We start from the raw sequence: 22,495 nt of genomic DNA, 5'->3' as shown, positions 1-22,495 counted from the left end.
AAAGATAACGTAGATATGTTAGACTAATACATGTTTCAAGCTATATTTTGACTGGATTCTGGAGTATATCATTGCATTAATTATCAGCTGCATGCAATTACTATTATATTATATTTTTGTTTCTTATAATTCATGCAAATTGTTTGAAGGCAGTATTGTCATCACAGCATTTATCACAACACCTGTAGCACAAAAAGAGAGCATCAAAACAAAGAAAGGTTTGATTCAGTATCCTTTAACAATCAAGCAACTTTACTTATGTATCACACTGTTTCATCGCTTTTTTGTTATAATGTTGATTATAAACACTCACACTTTCACATGGCTGCTCTACATTTACAAAGATCTCTGCAATATTTTATAACAAGTTGAAAATACAAACGACCAAATACTGAATTAATACTGGAATGTTTGATAGTGCCACAGTGAGTATTTATTAGCATTTAAAAAGCTGAAATCAATGACTGCGATTAACGAGCAGGTGATTTCTGTCTGCAGCCGATTTCAGCACAACAATCAGATGCATGCCCTTAAACAAGATATTCCTCTTAACTGGAGTGCTGATTTCTGTGTGATAGATTACGGACAAAAGTCTGTGCTCATGTGGTGCACAATCAGAAAAAATTAATACATGGGTCTAATCAACAAAACAAAAACAAAAAAAATATATCAACACATTACATATTTTTGTAAAATTTCATCCTCATCAAATCTTCATCTTATCTGCTTCTGTTCACTGCTGGAGATCTAAACATTGGCCTTGCTGCTCTCCACAGAGTGAGCCTTGGAGTACCTCACATCAAGGTCAGTCTTGTCTTGAGACTCTGCAGAGGAAGCCTCCACCCAGGAACAGCAGCACCGCAGTGAACCAGCCATAGTAGCCCGCGGCTCCCAGCTGTCTCTTCTTGTAGTCGTTCTGGGTGATGGTGTGGGTTGTCCAGCACACAGCTATGAACACGAAGAGGCCTGCAACTATGAAGATGATTCCAGAAGCAATAGCAGCTTTGTACTTGTGCCTTTCTTCCTCCACAAAGAGGGTGTACTTGCTCCCAATCACACTTAGCACAATACCAAAGACTTCAACAATGATGGCAATGACAATGAGTGCTCTGGCAGCCTTTATGTCTTCAGGAAGGATCCACTCAGGATAGTCAGAGCACCACATCTTCCACAAACCCTCCCAGGCCACCATAGAAATAGCACTGTTGTCACGGACAACTGTGCCTTTCCAGGTGGGGAGAGCACTCTATTAATTTAACAATATCAATACTGACAATACAATCACATAATGATACCAATGAGAACATACTGTAAGAGAGGAGGAGAGAAAGCCGATTTGCTGCTTTCTTCCACTGCTATTTGCTGCTAGTACCGTCATATGATTTCTGTCTATAAGATATATTACCAGACAGGATAGAGTGGGAGATACAGTACAAGTCAACGCTGAATGTTGACAGATATGAACATACAAAGATCAATACATTACAAAATAACCTGATCATGATGTCACCGCTAGGTAAATAAGTATAACTCACTCTCACATTTCTCTGTTAGTCATTTTTTTGTTTATTTTGTAAATAACTGAGCTGCATCATTGTGAACTATTCATATAGTCAGTGATCAGTTATTGACTATGTGTGAACCTTTCACAGGAAAATCAATTTACCACACGTCAGATAGCCTATTTTAACAAAAGCCACATTGTCATTGTGCAGACCACAGCACACACACAAGCTGTTATTTTTAAGCATGTTGTTTCGTTGGTCACAAATTCAACAGAGAAATAACATGTGACAAGGTAAGTCTTTTCCTTACATGTTGTATGTTATATGTTTAAAACATGCTATTGTTTTTCTGAAAAGTGTTCACTGTAGATGCAAACTTCCACAATGGTCAAACTGAATATTGAAACTGTAACTGTGTGACACGAGCTCCTGGCTAAAGGCTGCAGTCATTGTTTAATGATAAGAGCACCCCCAAGAAGGAGCAGCTCAGAGGAGGTGGGTCAAGCAGGTCAAGTGGATCCCCACTGGCGACCACGCCACTGAGAAGGCTGACCAGGAAGCCCAGGAAGCCAACAATGATTGAGATAAGTGTTAGGGCATGTCCTGCCTGGATGTCTGTGGTCATGGACGTTGTCTGTCTCTTGTAACAAAAAATGTGACTCCAGCTACATGCTACATGTATCTGACCTGGTCAGCTCTGCTCAGCAGTTATGTTAAGCAGTCAGATGACACAAATATTCAAAACACCTCTGAGCCAGAAGTAAGTCTAGTTTTTCAGCCTTTTGTACACACAGTGACACCGTTTCCTTGTAATTTAAAGTGAACATAAATGTTTTGTAGAAAAATGACGAAGTTCAAAAATACAAACATACTAAAAGAATTTATTGGATTGTTAGAGAAAAAAAATAATAGCACATGTTTAAAAACACATTACAGTAGTGACTACAGAGGCAGTTCTATCTGATTAATGCACTTTATTTTGTTGTGGCTTCCTAAAAAATCTGAAAATCTTACACATAAGGGAAACACCCAACTATACAAATAAAGATATGGAAGGTTTTGTCCTGGCAATATTCATACTGTATACACAGAAATTGATTTTTTTCCAACACATTTTCAAATATAAGTGACAGAGTAGACAAAACATTACAGATTGCTTCTGCAGTCTTTTTTTAAGTGCTTCATGTCCTGTAGATTAGGTTAGAACTGAATGCTTTACAACAATAAATACGTCACATGACAGATTTCTCTGTCATTTTCTACCATGGTGCATACAGTACAACCACACTCAGTGGGGCACATAGCACAACTGTTTAACCAGAAATCATTTTTTATTCTTCACGCTAAAACATAAACACTGCATGCCCTTTGGCTCCAGTTTACATGCTACGTGCTAACATGCTACAAAATGTCTGTATAGTGCAATAAAGGTTGAAATTGATTAATAAAAGCTTCAATCACAGTACACATGTTATTGTACATCTCCAGCTGTTGCACAGTACACTCAATTGTTGTGTTCTCTTCCTCTTCAGCATCTGTAGGTGCTGCATAAGATCCCTCCCCCGATGACAAGCAGAGCCCCAGACGTCCAGCCCAGATATATGGAAGCTCCGAGCTCTCCCCTCCTCTCGTCTGTGGCTAAGGGGTTGTAAAAACCTGTGATTATGCTGTAAGCTGACCAGCTAACAGGAATGATACACAGCAGGCCTGCCAGTATAAACACCACAGCTCCAGACAGGCCAACATTGGATTTGGTCAGATTGTCATAACTGTAGAAATTGGTGCAGCGAACTCCGACTACAGTGAGCCCAATGGCCAACACGCTGACAGCAATGGAGACACAAATGAGAGCCCTGGATGCCTGCAGTTCCTGTGGTAAAGCCAGAACAGAGTCATAGGCCTTGCATTGTAAGTGACCTGTGCTCTGGATCACACAGTTCATCCATATACCTTCCCAGAACACCTGGGCGGTGATGATGTTTGCCCCGACGAAGGCCGTCACCTTCCACATGGGCAGACCACAGATGAGGATGGTGCCAAGAAAGCCGATGATTGCCAAACACACTCCAACAATCTGTGTACGCATGTTGTCAAAAAATAATCCAAAGCATGTGGGGGGAAAAAGGTTTATCAACCAGTTAGAAAATCTCTCAGTTTAAGATCATTTTTAGAACAAGCTTTCACTCTCTCCTGTAGACACGGCTAGAGTGTTTTGCTGTGCAGTTTTGGGCGGCAGGTGTGACCTGGGAACAGGGAGGGGACTCGTTAGTTTGTAGATCAGATTTCCTGCTCGTCCTGATTCCTCTGTAGAGGAGGAGGAGAAAACTTAACAAAAGTGGTCATGTGAAAAACTACTTTGAATGGGCATCAAATTACAGCTTTCAGCAGTTTGTTTTTAGCAAACGCCTTATCTGAACACAGCTTAAGAAAACACTGACACATGGAGGAAGTGTGTCAACTAAATGCTCACCAGGAAATTAAGTTTTATTTAAAACAGCAGGTTTAGTGGCCAAAACAGTCCATTTGCATTGCCCTAACTTTAAATGACAAGGGATGATGCACAGGATAGCACTCACCCTTAGTAATCATTTAAATTGTCCTCTGCCTACATTAGGATTCAAGGTCCTCCTCCACAAACATTTCAGCCCATGTGACCTACTTCCTGCTGAGGTCAAAGCATTAAAGTGGCTGTAGTAGTCAAATTTTTAACTTTACACCATGTGAAAACAGTCACTGAAAAAAGACCAGAAAAAGTAGTAATTAAAGTAAAGTTTTTATTAAAACAAAAATCAGTAAAAACACAGATAAAGACTAAAAGCATATGACTTAGAGTTCAGTTTCCTTGAGCAGCGGTCTTCCTTGCAGGCACGTTAAACGTAGGCTCCTCCACTTGCTGCCGAGCGGGGAGCAGAATATTTCACAGAGTAACGGCTGTCTTTGTTTTGCTGACACTGACAGCAAAGAAGTGCACCTCCGATGAACAGGAGTCCTGCTGATCCCCAACCGATGAACAGTGCTGCACCAAGCTCTCTCCTCTGTGCGTCATTCACAATGGGGTTGTAGAAGTTTCTGATGACCTCGTTAGCAGACCAGGACACAGGGATGATGCACAGGATACCACCAACGATGAAGAACACACCTGCTGCGATGGCTACCCTGCTCTTGGCCAGCTCTTCTTCAATGCAGTTGGTACACTTTCCTCCAGCAACAGAAAGCAGGACTCCCATGAACACAACCAAGATGGAGATCACGATCAGGGCCCGTGCTGCCTGCAGGTCCTGTGGCAGAGCCAGCATGGAGTCGTAGACCTTGCACTGCATCTGTCCGGTGCTCTGCTGCACACAGTTCATCCACAGGCCCTCCCAGAAGACCTGCGCTGTCACAATGTTGTTCCCAATGAAGGCAGACACCTTCCACATGGGCAGAGCACAGATGACGATGTCTCCCAAAAAGCCAATGGTGGCCAAAAAGATGCCAAAAATCTGAAGACCTGCAGATGCCATGTTGCGGTTGTTCTCAGGTCAGAGGCTTTCAGACGAACGAGCTGCACCAACAGTTGAAACACAACGAACTGGTGCTCAACCACAGGTTTTATATCCTTGCTGCCTCCTGATTGGCTGCCCAATTTGAAACCACCTGTGATCATTAAGTCTCATCAGTGTGAAGAATCCACATCCACATCCACACATTAAAGTCTATGTTAGTTTATCTTTAAATTCATGATTTTCTGAGTGCAGTTTCATTTCTGTGTTATTTTTTTTATAGGTGCAACATGTAAGCCTGAGATGGGGAAGCTCCTGTTGCACATTTTTTTTTCATGTTTTTCTACCACTGCAGCAATCAAGCTGAGTGACTCCACCTGAGCTGATTATCCAGACAGCCTCAGCTCATCTTCTGGCTTTGTTTCTGCTCCGGTGTACCAAAGCAACCACACAGAGAACAAAACAGGAAGACTGGCTGTTCAAGTTTTAAAACTGCCAGTGGAGTCCTTTGCGCACACATTATATCATGCATGGTGTTTGATTTGCTGTGTGTGTTTTTCAATTGAACTTGAATCTAATTTTCTACTTACTTGTGGACAATTATTAAAAGGGCATTTTGTGAGATAAAAAAAAGCATTGTTGTTCCTTAAATAGCCCCATGCTGGGCCACAATTACACATATTTATGTTTACTTACTCTGCTTCACATAAACAAGACATGATCAGGGAAGTTAACTACACAGCCACTGGTGAAACCAAGCCAATGTAAATACATGTCTGTTGTTAAAAAACACACAGAGCTATGTTGTTTTGAAAACAAAGATGATGTCCTCTCACACTGGACCCCTGACAAGCTAAGATTATCCAGCAGGTGGTCACACGGGTTGGTTTGTTGAGCAACCCAGACACTGGCTCACTAGCACACCTAGTGGTTTCAAGTGGTATATCTCTAAATCTGTAAGTCTGCAACACAATACATCTAACGCACAGTAGTATTGTTATTGATTGATTTTGATCATTTTAGTTGATTGATTTTATTCTTATGTAAAGTGTTTTTCTGTGATTTTCCTGTTTGACGTTTCAGATATGTTAGACTGAGTCACACTGTTACAGCTTTTTTTCTTTCTTTGAGCGCTGCTAGGGCACCAGAAGGCCTTTGTGGGAAAGAAGCACCTCTGAACTCACAGACAGGGTGATGGATGTTTATATCTGAGCAAGGGAGCCAAAGCCCACCCAGGGGAGGGGGTACTTGGGGGCATTTGTAGGTCATATAAAACTTCTCAACAGTGAGGGAGCTTTTAGTTGGCTGTGAAGCAAAGGGCTGAGAACACTGCAGGAAACAAAAGAAGCATCAGCACACAGTGATGGCGTCTTTAGGGCTACAGATTCTGGGTGTTGGACTTGCAGTGCTTGGATGGATTGGGAACATACTGATCTGCATGCTGCCACTATGGAAGGTGTCTGCTTTCATTGGGAACAACATCGTGGTGGCTCAGACCATCTGGGAGGGACTGTGGATGACCTGTGTGGTGCAGAGCACAGGCCAGATGCAGTGCAAGGTCTACGACTCCCTGCTGGCTCTGCCTCCGGACCTCCAGGCGGCTCGAGCCATGGTCGTCATCGCCATCCTGTTCTCTCTGTTCGGCCTGCTGCTCTCTGTGGTCGGAGGCAAATGCACCACTTGTGTTGGAGACAAAGCGGCAAAAGCCAGAGTGGCAATCTCAGCAGGTGTCTTCTTCATCCTGAGTGGGGCTCTGTGTCTCGTCACTGTGTCTCTGCCTGCTAATACGATCATAAAAGACTTCTACAACCCCATGGTCCCTGATGCTCAGAGGAGAGAGCTGGGAGCGTGTTTGTACATGGGCTGGGGAGCAGCAGGTCTGCTGCTGATCGGTGGGGCTCTTCTGTGTTGTCAGTGCCCATCAAGAGGAGAGCACTATAATGGTGCAAAATACTCCGCACCTAAATCCACAACACCAGGGAAGGAATTTGTCTGAGGTGCAGCATTACATGAGAACCAGCCCCCTTTGAAGAGGACCTGCCTTTGTATACAGAACAAACCTGTTGCTTATCAGGTTGTCATTTGCATTGTGACTAACTGCTTTGACTAACACTGTGGCCCTTTATGTGAGGTATGCATCATGTTAGATTTACTCCAGAGTTTGTTTAGGTTTTTGTCAAGATTAGGAACATAAGCACTTGAAAAACTCATGTTTTCATTATGTGAAATGTGTTTTTTCATTTAAAAAAACAGTCTTTAGTATTTTTTTTAGCACTAAACAATGCACAACCATGCTGTCAATTGTTGAAGAAAAATGCTATTAAACCACTGCTATGAAAATAGGAGGATTTCCAGACAGCATTAAAGGGATAATTCACCCCAAAATCAAATATTCATATTTGTTTGATGCTTTGATTTTCATGTGACTTCTTTCCTATATAATGGAAGTAAATGGCTTGTGGTTTTAAATTGCTGCAAATACAAAAAAAATGAAGAATATGAATCACCTGTGGAAGCTATAAAACACTAAAAACATCAGCCAATCCTACGAGGCGCCCCTGCGCGTATGGTTGGCTGGTTGTCACTCTCTTCCTGCTCTGCGCGCACCAGAGAGGTACGTGCATGATGGCCGAAGTCACAGACTGGCTGGGAGGTGTGGCTTCAGGGTGAGCTCCGAGAGAAAGGGGCGTGTGTTTACTTTTGAAATCTCGCTGACTCTCACTGAGTTTTCAAAATCTCCTACCCTACCTTTAAGATTATCAGAAAAAATCCTCTCATCAATCATCTGAGTAGAACATGAATATGAGTATAAAATAATCCAGTTTTATGAAGTACAGTAACATTAGCAGTGAATTCTGTTTAAGTAATAAAACAGTTCTTTTATATCAGATGTTTTCTGCACTTTTACCTTCGAATGCTGAATGTTTTAGTGAGGTAAATAATGTATTTTTACATTTTAGTGTTCCTGCTATGACGTCCTGACTGCCTTAAACTTAAACTGAGGACAAAATAGATACAGAAACAAAGGTTAGAAGCTACAAGGACATTATTGTTCTTGTTGTCAGACTGGTTTAAACTGAAAATCAGTAAACAAAAGAGAAAACCATTAAAGAGGTTCAGGATATATTGTCCTGACAAGACTTGGCAGATGTGCTCTTACGAGGCAAAGTGTAAATATCCATTCTTTGCACATATAAAACTGTTACTTAGCAACATGAATCCAAGCTTACACAGTGCACTGTTTTCTCTGTCAGTTACATCCATTTTATTCAAGACAGAATCTGTAAATCACAGAAGGCTGCCGATTAGAGCATGGCAAACATCTCAACCAGATACAGTACATTCCCAGAAGGGTACTCCCTCTGAATTCCTGAAAACCTTATCGTGAGTAGAGGTTTTAGCTGTGCATGCAGGTGCAGAGTGAACTCAAGCAGAGGAAATACGCAACAGTGTAAAAAAAAAAGTTTATTATAAAAACTCAAGCAGTGATTGTTATAGTATTTTTAAGTTTTAAAATCAAGATAGTCATAATGTCTTTGGGCAACAAGTTATTCAACATCTATTGAAGACAGCATAGTATAAACATGATACAATGAAATGTAGCTCCCTACAATGACCTTCTTGAAATGCGGTTGTAGCATTTTGTCATTAGAAAATAAAATCCACTGCTGCCAAAACACTCACACATAGTCCACATTTGAAGCTGTGGTTCTTGCAGGGGCGAACTTGGCATGAATGTAGGGCCTTTCATCTTTTGGTGGGCAGTTGTTGCAGAGCAGACCTCCTCCCAGCAGCAGCAAACCGGTGGAGCCCCAGCCGATGTAAAGGGCAGGTCCAAGCTCCCTCCTTTGAGCCTCAGTCAGCAGGGGATTATAAAAGTCTCTGATGACTGCATGAGCTGACCACGACACCGGAATCATGATTAGCAAACCAGCAATGATGAATATTACTCCTGACACAATACAAGCTTTGGCTTTGGCCGCCTCGTCTTCCATGCAGTTAGTGCACTTTCCTCCCGCCAAGGCCATGAGGATGCCAAACACCCCTACGATCACAGAGACGATCACCATGGCCCGGGCGGCCTGCAGGTCTTGTGGCAGCGCCAGCATGGAGTCGTACACCTTACACTGCATCTGACCTGTGCTCTGGACCACACAGGTCATCCACAATCCTTCCCAGATCACCTGGGCAGTGACAATGTTTGCCCCGATGAAAGCGGTGACCCTCCACATGGGCAGAGCGCAAGTGATGATGGTGCCCAGCCAGCCAACGAAGGCTAGCAGCACACCCATGATCTGAAGACCTTGAGAAACCATAGTTACCCCACTGTGAAACAAGAGGAAAGAAAGGGTCACTCAAGGAAAGGTGCCCTCAGACGGACACTCTGTTTTACTGGTTTTAGGGTCCCACCTGCTTGATGTTCGCTGATGCTCTGATGAGGACCCACTGTGAGAAGATGACGCCTCCTGTTGTGGTTCAAAATGACAGGGTGGAGTTTCAGTCCCACCAGACAAAAGAGGAAATCTGAGACCTGATATCACTAACTCCTGTTCTCTGTGTGTTCATTGTTCCCAGGGTTTTCTTCACCTCAAGCAAGGCTTTAAGAGTAGAGACAATGGCACTGGATCCCAGCTGTGTGCTAACACTCACAGGACAGGTCAAGCCTTAAGCAAACAAAACACTGTAGACCTCACTTTGTTCAGCTCAAACACATCAGAAAGCACATTTTTCTGAAAAAAAGAAAGAAATGGGAGTGACTGACTTATATTTCAATGTGCTAGAATAAGCAAAATGTGTCTCTCTTTGAGGAAAGAGATATGAATCACTTCGCAAGAACTTCCATAGATTTCTGAAGAAAAACAAGTATTTTATATTTATACCAATATTTACTCTCAACAAATGATTAAATTGGTCATGTGAGTCCACACAAAGTCTGAATACCTTTAGGCTCACAGTTTGAACAAAGGCAGCCCTGCAGCCATCTTTTTTTTTTCTGGCACACCTAAACCTGTTTAACAGGAAAGTCAGACAATAGGTGTATCCCAACTGTGGTGAGGTTTTCAAAAGAGTACTTGTTTTCATCGCGCAAAAACTAAATCAATAAACAGGCTAAAAGTGTTAACAATAATATTAACCCAGCAACAGTTTTTTTTATATAAAAATAATTAAATGTATCATCATGAAAATTAAAAACCATGACAAGGAAACTGTGAACAAAAGTGTTTATTTACAATGTAATGAATCATTCACATGATTCACAAAAACAGTCTAATTTAAAAAACAAACCAAATAACCATAACAGAATAACCATACTACCAAGAAAAGATTATTCATACATTATTCAAGCATATACAAGCATTCAACACATACAGGTGAATTTCTCATTAGGGCGTGGTTCCTTTCTTGCTGTTTACTCTTCTTAACCATCAGCACTCACAACCCCTGCAGCACCAGCACATCTGTCCCTGTAAGCATTCATATTTCCAGAGCTGGCTTAGACGTAGCCTTTCCCAGACACCGGTGCCGAGGTATCAGATCTGGCAGCTTTGTACCTTGCAGTGTAGGCGCTATCATCTTTAGGCGGGCAGTTGCAGCAGAGCATCCCTCCTCCGATCAGCATCATTGCAGCTGCACCCCAGCCGATGTAAAGAGAGGGACCCAGCTCTCTCCTCTGGGCATCGACTATCATCGGGTTGTAGAAATCTCGGATGATGACATGGGCCGTCCAGCAGACAGGGACGAGGCAAAGAACCCCAGCAATGATAAAAACGACCCCAGCTGCGATGCCCACCTTGATTTTTGATGTCTCATCCTCCACACAGTTGGTGCATTTCCCCCCTGCTACGGAAAGCAGGATAGCGAAGATGCCCGCCACAATAGAGACGATTATTAGCGCCCGGGCAGCCTGGAGGTCCGAGCTGAGAGCCAGCATGGAGTCGTAGACCTTACATTGCATCTGACCAGTGCTCTGCACCACACAGTTCATCCAGATACCTTCCCAGATGGTTTGCGAGGTCACGATGTTGCTGCCTATAAAAGCAGTGACCTTCCACATGGGAAGGGCACACACAACGATTGCACCAATCCAGCCAAAGATCCCCAGAGCTGAGCCCAGCATTTGAAACCCAGTAGACACCATTGTGGGCAGCAAATTTGTTCTTTCAGTTCCTTCAGATGAATCTTCTTCCTGGTTGATTCAGTTGTGGCTGGATAGCTCTGCCTGTGAAACTCCTGTGGGGCTGCGTATTGTTTGTCTCTTTGTGAGGCGGAGGCAACTACGACCTGTTTGACAGATCAGTTTGCTGAATGGCTGAGCTATTCAGAGAAGAACAGGTACATATGCCTGAAGGAGGAGGGGCCAGTTCAAGTTGTTTTAGGTCCATCCCTAAACACCATCTGTAACCTGTTTACCATCCCCCAAACATGCTGTCCTTTTACACCTTTTTTTTACATTTGACACAGAAAACAGGTGAATTTTCATGATGCCACATTTAAAATAAAACAGTATCTACATAATATAATGTTCCAATAACTTGCCAACGTTGCCAATAACTACCATCTTTGTGTGACCTCTCCCAAGTTTCACCCGAACCAGCAGGTGGGCGGAGAAACGCAGAGAGCAAGAGATGACTCAGTCTGTTTTAAATGAAAATACCTCTGACGGAAGCTACAGAAAACCAAATATGGTTTACGATTTGCATTACGCCTTCACAAACTATGGCTGGCATTTTCCTACTGACACAACAGATACAGAATGTACTTGCTTATGAATTTAGAATCAGCCTGTTGACAGATCTGACAGATCTGTTTGGTTTTCAATTAAAAGCAGTAAATGAACAACTTTCTTTCACAAACTGCAGACAAGCCAGAGAACAGAAATAGCAGAAATAGGTCAAACAGGTTGCTTACAGGTCACAGCTGCATGCTCTCTCACTATCAAATATTACTTGTTTGAAGCAAACAGACAAAAATTAACAACATTTAAGACCAAAGATGCTAGGACGTAAATCAATATGCAATGAAATATGAAAGAATTCAATTAACTTCAATAATAAAAATGTTTCACTAGGAATTTATGTGTGTTCACTCTGAGGGCAAGTTCATAAACATGCAGTGATAAAAAGTGTTTCTACATTTTACAGATGAACTAAAAAGGTTTTAGAATTGTGTGAAAACATGAAGAGAGCTTGTGAAGTGAAGGCTGAGGGCAGAGTTCAGAAGGGCTCCCTTATATTCAGTCTCTGTGTGTTCTGTGAATCAGACTGAGGGCTGATTGTGAGCATAGAAGAGCTCTTTTTGTTCACAGGGGATCAGAAGAGGGGATCTCGTACTTGTAGCAGTCAGTGAGATGATTTACAGCACAGCTGACAGGTCCGGATTGTGCAGCTTCTTCTGACATGAAAGGAAAAATCTGACGTCTTCTGCCACTATGTCCAAAGGGAGGCAGCATTGTGTGTGTGTGTGTGTGGCATCATTTCATGTGAATAAACTGAGTAGAGTCACATAAATGGTCGACTCTGAGGCTCTGCAATTAAATATGTGTCCATAAATCTCTAAGCAGCCATTACATCCAAGGCTCCCTGCCACTTTCAAAGAACTTAGTAACTGAGACTTACTTGGAGCAGCACCACCAGTGACCTAATTAAGCCTGCCAGTAGAAATCCCCATTTTTTTTATAAGGACTGCAGCTTATAAAGATAAAATAAATACTGTATGCCTGTATGAAAACGTTTTTTATTGTGTTTGTGTTATTTAAGTAACATGTTTATGAGTTACAGTCAACCTGACAGTTTCTATTACATTTTACTGCTCATCTCAGATTACATGTTGTGATCTTTGTGACCTGCCTCTTCTATTTTCTTAACATGTAGTTTCTGAAACATAAAAAATGTGTAGAAGAATTTGTGTAAAAGTAAATGAGTGTGCAGTTTCACAATCACACACATTTAAGCCTTAAGTGGTCACACGCCATCTTCAGGTTCACCTTCTTAAGAGCTCATGAGCACAATGTTTCACAATGACTGTTTCAAAGGTGCCAAATTCACAGAAACAGTAAATATGACTATGACGAGAGACTGTACAAACAACCTAGTCAATGTAAGAAATCATAAAGATAACAAAATGTCCTGTACATCAATCTGCAAATGTAAGATAGGTTGGAAAGATTGCGCATCATGGTGTCCACAGGGGCAAAATAGGAAGGGATTAGTCCCTCCCTATGTTGAATTCAGATAAACTTCACTTTAATGACTCATTCTCTGAAACGGCAGCTCCTTAAGTGCTTCCAGTACGTATGCAAGCAAATAGGCAGGAGGACAAAGTTGTAAAAATATAACAAAAATGTTTAATTAAAGGTAGGGTAGGAGATTTCATTCTGATGCACTTTTTGTTAAATTAGTGTAACTTCTCTTTACAATCCGATAGCAACCAATTAGTTCGGCAGTTTTGCATTAAAACGAAGAATATGAATCATCTGTGGAAGCTATAAAACGCTAAAAACATCAGCCAATCCTCCGGGTGGACCCTGCGTGGAGTATTCTCTGGTTGTCACTCTCTTCCTGCTCTGCGCGCACCAGAGAGGTACGTGCATGATGGCTGAAGTCACAGACCGCAGCTCGTCTTCAGGTAATGCGCGTCCATGTGGTTGGGAGGCTTGGCTTCGGGGTGAGCTCCGAGAGAAAGGAAATCTGGCTAACTCACTGAGTTTTCAAAATCTCCTACCCTACCTTTAAATCTTGAGGTAACAAAAACTTCCGCAAATCAATCAGCAAAAGAAAAAATAAACAGGGCCCCAACTCAAAAATGAGCAAAAGGAACTAAGGCTTCAACAAACATAAACAAACAGGCCTCCTATTAACCACGTGAAGTGAGAATGTATACCCCTGGACTAATTAAATATGTAACATACTAAAGACTAACACCAGCCCAACACAATTTTACAATTAGCTATAAGAAAAACAACAAAATCGAAACAAACAAAATAAAGATTTATCTAAACAAGCAAACTACAAACTTTCCCATCCCCCTCTTGGTAGAGTCCATTTCCTGCAGGCAGGGCCTAAAAGGCTATCATCTGCCACCATCATGAAAGGTGAGTCAAAACTAGAAAAAGCATTTCCTGAAGAAAATGCGAGTTTGATTGCTGCAAACAAGCATTGCTTTGAACGCTGATGTGAAAGATTGCAATCTGAATTTAATTTGTTTAAAGTCAGATAAATAAGCAGAATATTGCTCCTCTGTGTCAGCCTGTCTTATGGCAGATCCTATGTATTCACATGCATTTTCACCCTCCAAACAACTGCTTGCTTCTGATTGTGTCGTTTCCAGTTTGTATTGCATCTTATTGGAGCTGAAATGACAGTTGGCTCTGGAGGTGAAACGGTTTGGTTCTCAGCTTTGAGCTTTGATGGTTAGCCAACTTATTTTCCTTCGAAATGGTGTAAAAAATTATCCACGTCAGATAAAAGGTGCAGCCAGGCAGGAGAGCAGGTTTTTTTAGAAGTCTTCTGAGGCTCTTTTACACTAATGTAAAACTCAAAATCGAATCAAAACTGAATTATATTTGTGGGAATTATTTAATGGTCATTTTGAAGCTTCTCCATTCACTTTAATGTAAAATTGTCATGTCTTCATGTCCTCATTAAGTTGAACATTTTCATATCTGAATGGCTGAAATTGGTGAATGTATGCTGAAGTGACGCTGCAGCAAAAAATGTACATAGGAATAAATAGAAGACAGAATAATAAAGACATAGAATATCTATTCATGCATTTAGGTCACTGTGATCAGTGTGTTGGCAGTAGCTGTGGACCCACACACGTACACTATCTGAATTTCCTTTGGCAGTTCTCCAAAAAGATAAGGCTGTTATTCAGGCAGTATGCCCTCTGAAACACCACTCTTTCCACGTATTGATTTGACATGATGACTGTGTGTATTCTCAACAGTAGAGGAAGAACTCTCACACATCCACTGACACGTAGGAGTGCACAACAGGGAAATGGATAATCCTTCTGCTAACCGAAACTAATTTATCAACTCTCGATAAAGCCGCCCGGCAATACTTCTGTAAGTGAATCAAATCTACTTCCGTGGAAAATATATCTGTGGAGCAAAGATATTTATAATCAAAAGGCACTTTCAGTGACATGAAAGTGACTCTATAGAGCCTCCAACAAGAAATCTAACAATGTAACGTGCTCCAAGACTTTCCTCTGTCAATGGAAGTAGCCTGGTGTTATGCCATTGGGTGGGAGACAGCAGTGAATCACAGAGAATCTTCTACTGCTGATGGTTGTTGTTAAAAAAGTTGATAGTTTTTAAATGATAAGGTTTAAATTGCGTTAAATACATTTAAATCCTCTGATATAAACATTATTATATTTAATATAAAGTTGTTATTTTAGGTATTTCTATGGTGATGACTCCGCTTGCAATACAAGACACATACTAATTTATTGAAACTCATGTCCCCTCCTGCCCTGCCACCAGGGCTGATGCAGAATGGTGGGCAGTTAACTCTGTGCAGTCACTTGTAATAATAACTGCAGCACAGAAACATACTGTACTACCTAAGTGTGGCTGCTAATAATCTCTGAAGCAGTAAATGAACAACTTTCTTTCACATATAACCAAACTGCACAGACAAGCCAGAGAACAGAAATAGCAGAAATAGGTCAAACAGGTTGCTTACAGGTCACAGCTGCATGCTCTCTTTTAGCCTAGATCGTTGTCATAGTCAAGAAAACACAGTGTGCGTGGTTGATCAAGCAACAACCTCACTATCAAATATTACTTGTTTGAAGCAAACAGACAAAGTAGCTGATAGCATTCACAGTCAGATTTGAATTGTTGCTAGATTGTTTGTTTCCTTCCTAAATACAAGATTATCGTAATGAATTGATTTTTATTAGGCCTTATCTTATCGCGGGTGCTGGGTTAGCCTTCGTGTAGCAGGCGTGTTGGACTAACATTAAAAAGTGTCTGCACGTATACAAGACAAAGTGTGTCAGACTGTGGTTGCTGTGTGAAATCTTCTTCTTTATCTCATTTTCAGGCCTATCCTACCCAGAGATGGTTAATTAGTTAATGTTTAGGCAGGATTTCACTGTCTGATAACACACATGCTGGACAAAATCTATAAATAAATAAAGTCTTACCACACAGTCCTCCTGTCTGTTCTGCTCTTATGCGTTTTGCTCTATGGACTTTCTGGATTTTGACATTTGAGTTCTGGACATCACCACTCACATATTTGTAAAATAGCTTCAGCATCTCAGGTTTGAAGTAGTGACTCCTAGAGAGAGGTGAGGGGAAACTCAGGACAGATGACCTCTTCACACAGCACAATGACATGGATCTGAAGTTTCACACGGACTCTACGGGCTTTATGTTTATAGTTTCTGTTTAAAGTACATGGGTTACATGTGTCTCTATTACAATGAACATGGACTCTGAGGGTCATATTCATGACCCCATTTTTAGATTTTAGACAAAGGGCAGGAACAGACAGTTTCTGTCACTCCTGTTCTTATGAATTATCACAGTTATTGTTCAAAGGTTCATATGGACATTGTTTATGCTATATGTGCTCCTGAACATAAAAACAAAGAGATTGTTCAAAAAGAGCACAGTTACCTCACATAGTGAACAACACAGCTATAAACTATATTTTTAGCATATATATCTGGTTTGTCAATAACTCTTTCACTGTGAGCGTGTGACCCTCTGAGGATGGCTCATGAAGCTGCCATAAAAACTGTAATGTCATATTTCAGATGAGGATATAAAAACTCCCTCTATCTCAAACACACCCCCCACTCTGCACAAACATACAGACATATTGGAAACAAAGCATGTTTGTATACCTGTTACAGTCTCATGTGGTCACCTATCAACCGCATAACAAGCTCTGCCCTGGCCACTCATTACCTACTGACAGCAATAAAGCAGACACACCCGGAGCTACCATGGGCAAAAGGTTAAACCATAAAAACTGTGTTCATTTGAGAAAGCACACAAATGATCATCAACACGCCCAGGTAGTAAATGAGGCCAATGCCCAGGACTCACCTGATTGGCTTTGTATGGCGAGTGATGTCATCTACAAGGTGGGCCAGACCACTTTGTAATAAGAACGATACACAGATAAGGGTCGTTGACTTCTTATGAGCGGCAGGACACAAGGAAAGAATTTCGAGCGGACACGTACACGCTACAGACAGACTGAGGAGGAAGCACACCAAGACAAATCGACATTCCGGGATTCAACAGCTGCAAAGTCAGGAGAGGGCATACCTGGTGGAGAAAGGTGTCGAGAAAGACGAGCTTGGAGGACAAAATAAAAACAACATTCAGATATTAATCTGAAACTAAAAAGAAGGACAGCAAGGAACTTTAAACCTGATCTTGTCTTGAACCAAGACACAAGGAAGACTTTGGGTACGATGGCGTCTTTTGGACTCGAGCTGGCTGGCATTACTCTGTCAGTGCTCGGCTGGGTGCTGTGTGTGGTCAGCTGTGCCTTACCAATGTGGAGGGTTTCTGCCTTTATTGGCGCCAACATCGTCACCGCTCAAGTGTACTGGGAGGGCCTATGGATGAGCTGTGTGTTCCAGAGCACAGGCCAGATGCAGTGTAAGGTCTACGATTCCATGCTGGCTTTACCCCAGGACCTTCAGGCTGCCAGGGCACTCACTGTTGTCGCCATCATTGTGGGTGTGGTGGCACTCTTCATTTCCATGGTGGGAGCGAAGTGCACCAACTGCATCGAGGAGGAAGGGGTTAAAGCTCGGGTCATGGCCTCCTCTGGAGGGGCCTTCATCACTGCAGCTCTGGCCCAGCTGGTGCCCGTTTCCTGGTCAGCACACACCATCGTGATCGAGTTCTACAGTCCTCTCATCCCCTCTGGACAGAAGATGGAGATTGGGGCAGCATTGTATTTGGGATGGGCCGCCTCAGCCTTGCTGCTGACTGGGGGGGCCATCCTCTGCTGCAGTTGCCCTCCACAGGAAGATAAACCAACGAGGTACAGCATACATCCATCCCAGAGTCGCATCGCATACTCAGCTGCTGCGAGGTCAACGGCTCAAAGCTCCTACAACAAAAGGGACTATGTGTGAGAAAAACAGGAGGACAGAGGAGATGTTTTCATATGTATCCTGCTAATTTGTAACCTTGTAGGAGGAATTTGTACATATATTGCTAAATGATAATCACACTGGTTTAACTGCAGAACCTAAGTGTAAAAACAAGCCAGGAGTTGTGGGTTTTTTTGTGGATATTTGGGATTATAATGCTGTGTATATAGTGTTGGCATCTCTAACTGGATTTAGAAGTTTTTTTGCAGTAATGTGATGATACCGTGTTTACACATTGCAAAAGAAAACATGGTAAAGATGGTCTATGGTATCAGAGCTCAGCGAGGATCCATTATATCCCAAAGAACTATAGTTATTTTTATATTTATTTAAGCTCATGGCAAATGGACCTATTGTGTGCTGATCAGAGTGTACATGTTATATTCTCAAAGTAAACAGAAACACTGTGTGATGAGTTTTTATATGATATTTTGTGATGTTCTTACAAAAAACAGACAAAGGCTGAGTCACAGGCTCTACACAGTATATAGCTGAGCAGAACAGAGCTCCAAAAGAAGGTCAAAATGAAGGAGTGGACCATAAAAAATGACATATTTGGTTAAAGTAACAGATTTGTTTTTGTTTTATTTCTCTCACATTTCATATGTTCAGACATTTTCTACAAACTGAAATTTGTAGTTGTTCTTTTTCTCTTGTTTGCTTTTGTTAATACAACATATATGTAAACATGTGACTATATTTCCCTTTGTTTTTATGATTTAAGTATTTTAAATGATAAATTAATAAAAACTTAAACCCAGTTTTTTTCCTGATTCAGATAATCTTTTGATTTTTAAGTTGCAAAAGGCATGGTGTCATAGTGTAATAACCATCTAACTTGCAAGATTCAGGTCCGCATTCTGGGTTAGTACAACTTCCCCCCTACACGTCAAAACTGCAACATCATCAAATCTGACGCACTGAAAAAGGAAGTCTCTGCTGTTTAGCCCCTGACTCAGTGTCTGAACCACAGATACCAACTTTTTACCAATTTGATAGTCAAATTATTTCTCTAGCTTCTGGCAGGTGAGCAGCCCTTCCTGTGCAGCAGCACAACTACACAGGACTTATATACTACACTATATATGTTAAGTCATTGTGAGAGAGCCCATGTAAATAAATAGCTGTATTATAGTCAAGAAAAAACTTGCATTCAGGACTTTATGTCGCTGCCGGTAAACCTATACATTTCCTTCCTGGAGTTCAATAAAGTCTAATCTTAACCAGTATTAATAATAATTCAACACAATTTAATAAAAGCTGTGGATTAAAAACGTTTCTCTAACGTGCACGAAACAATGAAAATATGAATTTGAAAATAAACTGAAAGTGAAGAAATAACAGCTACTGCATGCTAACGACGTTTTAACACCCACAGAGATAATTTCTAGTTCTATATTTTTCTGCATTGATAATGGTTTAGCATCTGAAAAGAGGAGCCTCGTTTTAGTACTTGTTTTGTTAACAGAGATAACCTGCAGGTTACTGCTGCAGACAAGCATCAGCTGTTGTTACATCAACACCTGAAACTGTCTGATGGACACAAACAGCCTCATTGTTTGTTCTGTTTGTTTACCTTAGGCTTGTAATGCGAGGACACTTTTTAGCAACACGTTTGTGTGTCAGACAACAACATTAAGTGTTTTGATAGTGATTTAGTGAATAGACTTTCCATTATTGATAAATTCATATAGTTTAAATTTAGGGGGGGGGGGTACAGTTTTTGGCAATAAAGTATTTACAGTTTTACTGTAAATACTGAAGTATAAAAAGCAAACTCCCAATAAACTCCAAAAAACTCTTCTTGATTAAATGATGGAGTGAGTTCAGTTAAATAATTTGGACGGAGGGACCCATCTTATGCTAACTGAACCTTTTTTCAGAAGACAAGCCCTAATTTTCAGAATGAAAACTTCAGAGTTACTCGATCACACGTGTTTCTCAGGAAATGTTTCGTCAGTCAAACCGATACCAAGAAGATAACACTGTCTGTATGCTTAGGGTGTCTGAGAACCGGCCTATTATGTTTGCTCGTATTTGCCTTTAGTGCAGTCATTCCAGTTTCAAGCAGAGCTCTGGGATTGTTTCTCTAACACACGACTGGAACCAGGGAGCGACAAAAGACAGGGACAATCAGCTGGTAACCTGAGTGTGTGTTTACACCTGTGTTTGTGTGTGTTGCTTACTCACAACAAAACTAAATCAGGCAAGTGGATCTCAGTTCCTCTCTGTGTTTAAATGCTGCGTCTCAACATCATTTTTTCATGTACACATACGGAACTGTGCTGGAGTTTTAAAACACCCATTAGTAATTATTCTTAACCTCACCACACACACACAAAAACATAGACACACCCTGCCTCCATCACTTCCTTGCTCTCCTGCCCTGCCTCCAACTCCCCTCCTCCACTCTATGTGCACAGGTGGTGTTTTTTCTTTGACACCTCCTCCTGACATCATCACCAGGGGACTCCTCCTTGCTCCCCTGAGGTATAAAGGATCTCTTGTTTCCGTGGTAGCATCCAATAGCTACATCACACCCTCTTACAGGTGCTCACAGTTGAACAGACGCTTAAACGAAGAACACACACTCTTCACTTTGACCTGAAGGGCCTCTGTGGACTCACTGTTTAAACTCTGATCTGTCACCAGGTAAGGAGCCAACATGTCGATGGGTATGGAGATTGTGGGCATTTCCCTCGGAGTTCTTGGATTTATCATTACGATAGTGGCATGTGCCCTGCCGATGTGGAGGGTGACGGCCTTTATTGGAGCAAACATTGTCACCGCTCAAACCATCTGGGAGGGTTTGTGGATGAACTGTGTCATCCAGAGCACAGGCCAGATGCAGTGCAAGGTCTATGACTCGATGCTAGCTTTGACTCCAGATTTACAGGCCTCCAGAGCGATGACCATCATCTCCATCATCCTCGGGGTGCTCGGAGTTATGATCTCTATTGTTGGTGCCAAGTGCACCAACTGCATTGAAGAGGAAGCACCCAAGGCCAAAGTGATGATCATTGCTGGGATCTTCTTCATCCTCTCCGGCCTTTTGGTCCTCATCCCCGTCTCCTGGGCTGCTCAAGTGATCGTTCAAGATTTCTACAACCCTCTCTTAACCGACGCCCAGAGGAGGGAGCTGGGGGCATCACTCTACATTGGTTGGGGAGCGGCCGCTATGCTCATAATTGGAGGGGCGATGCTATGCAGCAGCTGTCCACCTAAAGAAAAGAAGTATCAGCCTCCCCGGATGGCCTACTCTGCCCCACGCAGCACCAGTGCAGGTGGAGGGTATGACAGGAAAGACTATGTTTGAACAACGTGTGATGAATGATTTCATTCAATTCATTTCAATGTTAAAAGTTGCAGATGGGTGTGTGGCTGAATGTGTGTGTTGTCTGAAACAGAAGGGTAAACCCCTCCGGAAGACTCCGAGATGAAGATGTGTGTACAAATGTTGATCCTTCTGTTTTCCGTTTCTTTGCTATTCCTGTTCCCGTTTTTTTTTTTTTTTTTAAGATTCCTACTTACATAAAACAAAATAATGTTAATGTTAAACACCGTCAGTCTGTTGTACATAAACTAATCCCTTTGTTAAATCCTCATCCGTGTCACTCTATCAATAGCTGTTAGGCGGCTGCACAGTGTCATGTTTCACTGAAACCTGCTGTTAAAATGCTGTGTGTCACTCACTGACAATAACGAGTAAGAGCCAGCTCTCGTTTTACATGGATTTGGTTGTGTGATTGTTCAGTGTGTGTGTGTGTGTGTGCGTGCGTGTGTGTGTGTGTTTTGCATGTAATATTTGCTTAGGAGAGTTTCTGCTGTGACTGAAACTAAAGATGGATCATTGTTAGCGCCCCAGGAAACTTTTCTTCTTCCTCCTCACAGTTTCAGTCTAAAGCGATGGAGAAGTCTGTTTCAGGTTTAATGTGTCTATTTGTGTGTTTTTCCTAATAAATGTGTTTCAAATGAATTTTAACAAGTTAACATATTCCATATTTTTTTGTTTGGTGGTGTTTTGTTTGGAGGTGATTGTATATTGTGTCTTAATTTTAAGTGTTTTTACATCTTTTTGTATTATTTGAAATGTTAAGTAATGCATGTCCTTAAACTAAAGGAGTGTGTGTGTGTTTGTGTGTGTGTCTGTGGTATGGGACACCTTAAGGGGTCACGGCTACAGCTGTACAATGTTTTGAAATCAGGAAATCTTTTGTGGTTAACCCTCATTCTATTTCAAATTATGAAACTGTGTTCATAGCAACTTTTTTTTACACAAGAACTGGAGCTGTATCAATAAGTAAAGTGCTTTGTTAAATGTTTTATAGTCATATTGTGTTTAATATTCCAATAAAAATAAACTTCTAC

At 41.6% G+C, this 22,495-nt stretch overlaps 8 protein-coding genes across 8 annotated transcripts; 3 read left to right on the top strand and 5 right to left on the bottom strand.

Annotated features, from left to right (window-relative positions):
• Positions 1 to 805: 805 nt before the first annotated feature.
• LOC114446483 (claudin-6-like) lies at positions 806 to 2,130 on the bottom strand. The gene is made up of 2 exons (XM_028422126.1): positions 1,975 to 2,130; positions 806 to 1,246 (listed from the first exon to the last, which is right to left on the bottom strand). Exons 1-2 carry the CDS (start codon positions 2,128 to 2,130, stop codon positions 806 to 808), a joined length of 597 nt encoding a protein of 198 aa, XP_028277927.1.
• Positions 2,131 to 2,454: 324 nt separating this feature from the next.
• On the bottom strand, positions 2,455 to 3,720 carry LOC114445791 (claudin-4-like). Its single transcript, XM_028421004.1, has one exon. It carries the CDS (start codon positions 3,589 to 3,591, stop codon positions 3,034 to 3,036), a length of 558 nt encoding a protein of 185 aa, XP_028276805.1. The 5' UTR covers positions 3,592 to 3,720; the 3' UTR covers positions 2,455 to 3,033.
• A 631-nt stretch (positions 3,721 to 4,351) lies between these two features.
• On the bottom strand, positions 4,352 to 5,055 carry LOC114445789 (claudin-like protein ZF-A89). The gene has a single exon (XM_028421001.1). It carries the CDS (start codon positions 5,006 to 5,008, stop codon positions 4,376 to 4,378), a length of 633 nt encoding a protein of 210 aa, XP_028276802.1. The 5' UTR covers positions 5,009 to 5,055; the 3' UTR covers positions 4,352 to 4,375.
• Positions 5,056 to 6,303: 1,248 nt separating this feature from the next.
• Positions 6,304 to 7,277, top strand: LOC114445790 (claudin-4-like). Its single transcript, XM_028421002.1, has one exon. It carries the CDS (start codon positions 6,351 to 6,353, stop codon positions 6,981 to 6,983), a length of 633 nt encoding a protein of 210 aa, XP_028276803.1. The 5' UTR covers positions 6,304 to 6,350; the 3' UTR covers positions 6,984 to 7,277.
• A 1,390-nt stretch (positions 7,278 to 8,667) lies between these two features.
• Positions 8,668 to 9,415, bottom strand: LOC114445788 (claudin-4-like). The gene is made up of 2 exons (XM_028421000.1): positions 9,398 to 9,415; positions 8,668 to 9,313 (listed from the first exon to the last, which is right to left on the bottom strand). Exon 2 carries the CDS (start codon positions 9,301 to 9,303, stop codon positions 8,668 to 8,670), a length of 636 nt encoding a protein of 211 aa, XP_028276801.1. The 5' UTR covers positions 9,304 to 9,313; positions 9,398 to 9,415.
• A 780-nt stretch (positions 9,416 to 10,195) lies between these two features.
• LOC114445787 (claudin-4-like) lies at positions 10,196 to 11,309 on the bottom strand. The gene has a single exon (XM_028420999.1). It carries the CDS (start codon positions 11,124 to 11,126, stop codon positions 10,482 to 10,484), a length of 645 nt encoding a protein of 214 aa, XP_028276800.1. The 5' UTR covers positions 11,127 to 11,309; the 3' UTR covers positions 10,196 to 10,481.
• Positions 11,310 to 17,116: 5,807 nt separating this feature from the next.
• LOC114446269 (claudin-4-like) lies at positions 17,117 to 18,900 on the top strand. Its single transcript, XM_028421772.1, has one exon. It carries the CDS (start codon positions 17,435 to 17,437, stop codon positions 18,107 to 18,109), a length of 675 nt encoding a protein of 224 aa, XP_028277573.1. The 5' UTR covers positions 17,117 to 17,434; the 3' UTR covers positions 18,110 to 18,900.
• Positions 18,901 to 20,666: 1,766 nt separating this feature from the next.
• Positions 20,667 to 22,495, top strand: cldn3c (claudin 3c). Its single transcript, XM_028421377.1, has one exon. It carries the CDS (start codon positions 20,793 to 20,795, stop codon positions 21,441 to 21,443), a length of 651 nt encoding a protein of 216 aa, XP_028277178.1. The 5' UTR covers positions 20,667 to 20,792; the 3' UTR covers positions 21,444 to 22,495.

The sequence above is a fragment of the Parambassis ranga genome, chromosome 14 (assembly GCF_900634625.1).
Source record: "Parambassis ranga chromosome 14, fParRan2.1, whole genome shotgun sequence".
Taxonomy (NCBI): Eukaryota; Metazoa; Chordata; class Actinopteri; family Ambassidae; genus Parambassis; species Parambassis ranga.
The sequence above is the reverse complement of the archived record's forward strand: the minus strand, read 5'-3'. Positions and strand labels throughout refer to the sequence as shown.

Bases quoted from the DNA above. Each gene is read 5' to 3' on its own strand.
- LOC114446483 (XM_028422126.1), bottom strand. From the start codon at position 2,130: ATGACCACAGACATCCAGGCAGGACATGCCCTAACACTTATCTCAATC. The intron at 1,247-1,974 runs GTGCTCTTATCA...TTAAATTAATAG, and splicing joins TGAGCTGCTCCTTCTTGGGG to AGTGCTCTCCCCACCTGGAA.
- LOC114445791 (XM_028421004.1), bottom strand. From the start codon at position 3,591: ATGCGTACACAGATTGTTGGAGTGTGTTTGGCAATCATCGGCTTTCTT.
- LOC114445789 (XM_028421001.1), bottom strand. From the start codon at position 5,008: ATGGCATCTGCAGGTCTTCAGATTTTTGGCATCTTTTTGGCCACCATT.
- LOC114445790 (XM_028421002.1), top strand. From the start codon at position 6,351: ATGGCGTCTTTAGGGCTACAGATTCTGGGTGTTGGACTTGCAGTGCTT.
- LOC114445788 (XM_028421000.1), bottom strand. From the start codon at position 9,303: ATGGTTTCTCAAGGTCTTCAGATCATGGGTGTGCTGCTAGCCTTCGTT.
- LOC114445787 (XM_028420999.1), bottom strand. From the start codon at position 11,126: ATGGTGTCTACTGGGTTTCAAATGCTGGGCTCAGCTCTGGGGATCTTT.
- LOC114446269 (XM_028421772.1), top strand. From the start codon at position 17,435: ATGGCGTCTTTTGGACTCGAGCTGGCTGGCATTACTCTGTCAGTGCTC.
- cldn3c (XM_028421377.1), top strand. From the start codon at position 20,793: ATGTCGATGGGTATGGAGATTGTGGGCATTTCCCTCGGAGTTCTTGGA.